Source organism: Gavialis gangeticus, unplaced genomic scaffold (assembly GCF_001723915.1).
Source record: "Gavialis gangeticus isolate Ggan-Ray unplaced genomic scaffold, GavGan_comp1, whole genome shotgun sequence".
In the NCBI taxonomy this organism is placed as follows: Eukaryota; Metazoa; Chordata; order Crocodylia; family Gavialidae; genus Gavialis; species Gavialis gangeticus.
Genome location: NW_017728993.1, coordinates 12,530,042 through 12,532,725, shown reverse-complemented (window position 1 = coordinate 12,532,725; position 2,684 = coordinate 12,530,042). Strand labels below are relative to the sequence as shown.

Here is a 2,684-nt window from a genome sequence, read left to right as displayed (position 1 = left end):
TCTGTACGTAGTTTCAATGATTACAAATGTAACTTCAGGTTGTGCACTTCCTACACCCCGCCCTCCTCCCCCACCCCCACACACACATTGATAGTGGTTAATGAACCTGGAAAAATACACATTTTTCCAAATGTCCATCATGTCACATTGTGCTGACTTAGGACTTATTTGTTGAGTTATACACAGTGTGACACAAGCCAATGGACAACAAATGAACAAATCAAGTTTCTTCTTACTTTCACCACCATCATTTTCAATAGCCAATATACTGCCTGAATTTTATACACGGGCTGTCCAAAAAATTCATTTTACTGTAGTCCTTGCAGCTGGTTGGATATTATCTGAAGCAGTCAGACTTACACATCCAATTTAGAAAATAATTAGTTCTGGGGTGTTCTGCTGTTGTACACTTTTCACTCCATTTATTCAGGCCCTTCTCTGTGACAGTGAAAAACTTTTGACTCCTGCTAGAGCACAGAACAGTAAGAGGGGTAAAATCTGTTCATATTCATTTGTAGGGATTGGGTTATTCAGGGTCCAGGAGTATTCAGTCATCATGACTTTGTGAAAATGTTTGTAAATCTTGAAAGTTAAATGAATTGTAAAACGTATTGCTTCTCATCTAAAATTCAATTCCAAGTGATTTACATTACTAATCACACAAAAAAGAAGTCACAGTTTAGAAACAACAGATATGTTTAATTTGCTTGTCCACTCTATTTGGTGAATTTTAACAAACAACACAGGGATTAGTAGTTATGAATTAAATGCAAACAGAAAATCTGTTTTATTTGGAAGATTTGGAGGAATATTATTTGTAATGAATAATTTGATCAGCTCTGCCAATTTGCCTTGGTAAGAGACTGACCTCTTTAGTCTGATGCCTTCTCTGTTACTTCACAGTCTGAATATATATTTATATATATATTTCAAATAACAGGTTGTTTGTGTTAATTTAATTGTTTTTGTTCATGAGTTTAGAAGAAACCTCCCAAAAATTGTCATAAAAGTTTCTAACCTTTCTTTTGGCTTTATAAACATAACTAATGGTGCGTAATGCTTACAAAGACTTTTCAGAAGCCTAAACTGAGACTTGGCAGAAAATGAATTGCAATTAGTATAAAAACCTTGAATCACTGGCTCAGTTTTTGACAGCAGGTCCATTTTATGAACTCTACCTATAAAAACCACTTAATGGAGCTAGTCAGCCATAAGAAGAGGGCCAAACATAAGGAAAAAGTATAGACGTATCATCAAAAAGGTGAATCTCTGTGTCTGGGGAATACATAACGATATGAAATATATATTTCCAATGCCCTGCAACAGGGAAGCTTATAGAAACTAAAACATGCATTTAAGAAAAGCACGGGATAAAGTATAAACTCTGCTGCCCTGATAAAAATGAGGAATACTACCATTTTTTATTTTGCTGGTTTTTTTCTTTTTGAGAATTTCAAATCAGACTCTGAGCATGAAGAAAGTGAAACTCATGCTAAATTTTCTTCCCTGTAGAACGGAACAAGCTGCATAGAGTACCACACCAGTTATCACTCGACCAAGTTCATCTTTCATTGAAGAGCTCTTTATTCTGAGTGAGTACCTGATGACAGGCACTCACATAAGTAGTGCCACTTCCAACACTACTACTCACATACGTCATTTATTTACTACTGTAAGGACCAGCTCCACAATCTGGCCTTGAATTATAAATTAATTTATAAATTATAAACTTTATAAATTAATTTAATTATATAATAAATTATATTCAACTTATGATATAATATTTAATTAGATAATAAATGATATAATAGAATTTAGAATTCTTCCTATACATATTATCTCTCTCACTCCATTGTTTTCTCCTTCCCTACAGTTACATTTCTTTTATTATACAGTGAACAGTGCTGGGAGGAACATGTCCCATACCTACTCAGCAATACAGAAAACAAACAACTTGTCTCTAATCACAGGATTTCAAATAATCCTGTTGCATCTTATGAAGAGCTACGCTGTTTAGGTCTCCAAGACATTAATAAGTGCACTTAGCTTCTTGTTCATCTCATGATGAAATTTAAATGAAGCGTATGTTTTGGCAACAGAAAATATCCAGAAGAATGAAGAAAAATGTGGCTAAAAGCACTTAGGCCAAATTTTCAAAGGAAAATATGCATATGATCTATTTTGCATAGCCAAACCAATATGGCTTGCATATACAGTTGAAACAGAGTGATACCACACTCTAATGGTTTGGTGGGTCTCATACATTTAAATGTTCAAAGAACCAGACCCCATGTTCTCCAAGCAGACAGAACTCCAGCTGAGTTTCGAAGTGAGCATTAGAGGTCAAGCATCAGAGGTAGCTAATAGTTTATCTTATGATAAATCAAAGAATAAAGTATGCAAAGATTAAAGCAAAGCAAGTTACCTTTCTTTTTTGAGTCTTTCTTTGTGCTGGTTTTAACAGCCACTTGAAGTTCTGTCTCAGTTGACATCCTATATCCTTAGTCCTCTTCACACAGATCCAGTATCTCGGTCAGGCTCATTTAGAATGTCTCTCCAAAAGAATAACTTAGCCCTTTAGATACTATAACCCAGATGGTTCATCTCATTCAATCCTTTCGAGCGCTGCCAAGAAACAAACAAACAAAAAATAATAGTAATTTTTTGAGTTAAAAAAGGGGGGG

The 2,684-nt window shown here is 34.7% G+C and overlaps 1 protein-coding gene across 1 annotated transcript in view; it reads right to left on the bottom strand.

Moving 5' to 3' along the window:
• Positions 1 to 2,684, bottom strand: part of DAB1 (DAB1, reelin adaptor protein) — a 340,711-nt gene that overhangs the window by 311,499 nt on the left and 26,528 nt on the right. Inside the window, exon 2 of the mRNA XM_019501227.1 lies at positions 2,426 to 2,625. Within this exon, the coding sequence (XP_019356772.1) occupies positions 2,426 to 2,492 (67 nt within the window). The 5' untranslated portion in view covers positions 2,493 to 2,625. The remainder of the gene's footprint in view (positions 1 to 2,425; positions 2,626 to 2,684) is intronic.